General features: G+C 41.2%; 1 protein-coding gene across 1 annotated transcript; it reads right to left on the bottom strand.

The window, feature by feature from the left end:
- Positions 1-1863: 1863 nt before the first annotated feature.
- Positions 1864-3109, bottom strand: LOC145962215 (uncharacterized protein F54H12.2-like). Its single transcript, XM_083083185.1, has 2 exons — positions 2308-3109; positions 1864-2072 (listed from the first exon to the last, which is right to left on the bottom strand). The coding sequence occupies exons 1-2, from the start codon at positions 3107-3109 to the stop codon at positions 1864-1866; spliced, it is 1011 nt and encodes a 336-aa protein (XP_082939311.1).
- Positions 3110-3622: the final 513 nt, after the last annotated feature.

Genomic DNA, 3622 nt, shown 5'->3' with positions numbered 1-3622 from the left:
TGGTATAGGGCTCCAAGTCAAATTCCCGTTACCTAACTCTTAGTCGCTACGTCTTGGCAGAACGAACCCCCACCTACCGACTTTCAGGATAGTCGCTATATGTCTCGACGAAACAATCCTTACCTCCCCACTTCATCTCGGGCCCGCTATGGAACATCGAAACAAGCCCCCCCCGCTCGAACGGTTCATGATGCGCTTTATCGGAAAAGACAAAGTCTCAGCACGAGACAATAATTATAATGAGACTACACTCTCTCGCGCTTCAGTGGATTCTGATAATGGAAAATTAAAGATAAACAGGCTGATGATCGAACGCGAGGTGGGGTGTTATAAAGGAAGAAGGGAAAAGCTAAAAGTATTAAACACGAATTAAGATAAAAAATTTTCACATTTATTAATGTACCTGCATACAATTCGTAGCACTTTGCAAAAATATTTTTATATCTTCTTACAATTAAACACGCTATTAATTAACATTATATTTTTCATGTTTCTTTTCGCGAAGAAAAATTTTATGAAATAATTCTACGATTAAATGATCGTTATATTCGCAATTTTTGGAAAAAAGACTACAGAAGACTAAGAAATCCATCAAGATCGTAAGTGCTGCACATATAATATAAAAATACACAAACTGTAGTGTCCGCAGGTTTGAGAAAAAAGTCCTTGTAGTTGTTCGGTATTCCATCGATAAATGTTGGAATTTCGTCGGAGACGAAGGAAAAAACCGAGATACAAGGGCGGTATTCCGTAGCTATCGAAGTATGTCCCTGTACCGTGTTCGTCGAGGAAGAGAGCGATCCAGTGTTCTCCAGGGCGATTATGATTGTCCGTATTAGCGACGATAGCCGTCGACCTCGTCCACATCATCGGCAATCTGTCGGAAGGATAGACTCCCACATGTATGACATCTAGCTGACGCAATGATTGCGGAAATTCGCGAGAGTCCATTTGTTTGCAGCGAAGACGAGCGAACAAGCGGTATTATTTGAATAATTTCTTTTGGTGGCTTGTTTTCGGCTTGTACAGCTAACGGATTTTCAATGTCTGTTTGCGTGGAGCGGTTAATAGCCGTATGTTCGATTTTTTGCAGATTTTTCTTCTCTATTTTATTATTTGATTATGCTTTAATATTTTCATTTTCATCGTCGTCGTCGTCGTCGTCGCTTACTATCAAAATTTCGGGAGAACTGCAAGTCGTTTGAGTAATGCTGTCTCCGTCGCTGTTGAAATTATTTTGCGCAACTATCCAGCTTTTTAATTTGTAAGCGTTGCGTAATGCGCAATGAAAGATTCCGAATTTTCGAAATCCGTGATGTCCGCACTCTTCTTCTACCGTCAGATTTTTGAATGCCGGTGAGATGCCTTCCAAATTATATATATTTCTAGAAAGTAGATTCTGCAAATAACTCGCTTTTTCGTTTCCTCTAACATAAATGTGACGCACGCATCTTGTAATTTGCCGCAGTTGCGAAGTAAAATATTTCGGATTAGTTTCGCCATCGAACCATTCAATGCCGTGATGATTTCGCGTGAGCCAGTTGTTTTCTTGTCTTATTTTTTCGGGTAATTCGGCAAACAAATGCGGCGGTATCATAATCCAATGATCGACGATTGGAGCGTCAATCGCTACAACAGCAACCTCCTTAGGGATAAACTTTTTCTTCGCATCGCGGAAACCCTGAATATCGACGATTATATCCATCTTACGAAAAACTTATGTGATTCGACGCGAGGCTTTATACGAAACGACGACGCCGAGCGTGTCTCCAACGAAACTGAATATTTTTCGAAACGTTGCGCAATGATGTTGGCGTTTTGAGCAAAGTAGAGGGGGAACAATTTTAAGCGTCTATAAAAAACCTACCCCGAAAAATCGACGATGATCTGACGAGACGAGTCGATTTCTATGACATTATCGAATTCGGCATAATTAATACAATTAACCGTCTCAGAAAGTGCCTTTACGAATCGCACTTCTAATCGTAAACTACCATGTTTGACGAGATTCCAATGTCCAGCGCAATTAGCGGATAGATCAGGAGTAAGATCAAAAGCGAATAAAGTATATCCTTTGAAATAATCGTCTCTGCTTATAGAATTTCCTTTGTTCAAAAAATGTATACCTGTTCCTGAGAAAAGCGTTTGATAAGCTTCGATGTAAAGCGGTTCCTCCACGGAGAAAGCTGGTTGCAAAGGTCTACTGGGAATTTGCGTGCCATCGACGTACAGCGAAAAGAAATTTATTCCGTAGATTTTTGAAATTAAACGGATTTAATTTTCTGTCACCGTTAAACGCTTTATTACTAACGAAACCGACTATTACTCGCTTCGGTAATTGACCAAATATTACATTATCTAACGATTCACCCATAACACTGCTAGGAATCGTGAATGTTTTAACCTCGACTCTCGTGAGCAGATACTTGGCTGTAATTTTACTCATTCTAGCATGCGCAAGTAACAAACCTGAGCTTATTTTCGCCCTTCTAACGAGCAAGGTAGCATCGAGAATATGAATTTTCGATGTTCCGCTATTTTCCATGAGACAGAACGAATCTTTCGAACGAACGAATCTCAACCGTACTTCTACACCGTTAATTAAAAATTTGTCTTGATTGAAAACGTCGCAATGGAGATGTCCTACGAGATCTAACGCCTTCCCTCCGGAAATGTAACAAGCGCGTCTCGCGAGAGCGGGATTGCCGGGATTTGATTCCAACAGATCGTCCATGTGTCCAGGTGCATCCATGTCCCATAAACAGGAAGTTAGATGGGAAGTTTTTGCGGGTGAAGAATAATTTAACAACGCCTCTATGTACGCTCGGTACGCGTAAGCGTTGTTTGGAGGCGACACGAGCTTTTGATTGAAATACACGTCGATTTGATTGAAGATAGAATGAAGCAAATGATTTACGGGGCCTACGGCTATTCTTTCGGCGCTTGTTCCTGAAGCCTGTCTCGCGGAATCGGCGTTTGTTTCTACACGTAGACGAAGACTCAGCATGGTGTGCGTGATATCCAAATATTCTTCTCCATATTCGGAGATGACGAATTCTATCGGCGAGTCGCCCGAGAGAGAAAGGTCACGGGTTTGTAATGAATCCATTGCGAACTTTCGATGCTAGTTTGCGTAGGTGGTAGAGAGAAGAGATCGAGTTCGCTCTTTAAACACTCGCTCGAATGCGTGTGAAGAAAAGACATATTTCTTTATCGCAAATTGCTCGCTGTCATCCGTCGGTCACCACCGTCGTTAAATTAGAATGCTTCGAATATAACCGCTTAAGAAAATATATCGAATACGGTACGTTTTTTATCGATTTTACGTCGTTTCGCAGACGTCTTAAGTCTTTTTTTCACAACCGTATGACTTTTCTTTTCCTTTTTATTTCTCTGTGCTTTTGTACTCGTTCTTTTTTTCCCAGCCGCTTTGATTTTCTTACTCGTCCGTCGTCGCTTACGAGCCGATGTTATTGCGGATTGTGCGATGTGATTATCAAGCCCGACAAAAGGGAACTGAGCTACATGCATTTTCGCATCAGACTTATATCCCGAGCCCTTCATTAGACTACTTATTTTTTCTTTGGCTTTTCTCTCGAGTTTGTCTCGCGATTCTCAAAAA

Source organism: Camponotus vicinus, unplaced genomic scaffold (assembly GCF_025532165.1).
Source record: "Camponotus vicinus isolate PSW18456_S1 unplaced genomic scaffold, iyCamVici1.0 SCAF_11, whole genome shotgun sequence".
Classification (NCBI taxonomy): domain Eukaryota; kingdom Metazoa; phylum Arthropoda; class Insecta; order Hymenoptera; family Formicidae; genus Camponotus; species Camponotus vicinus.
This window is presented reverse-complemented; position numbering and strand designations above follow the sequence as displayed.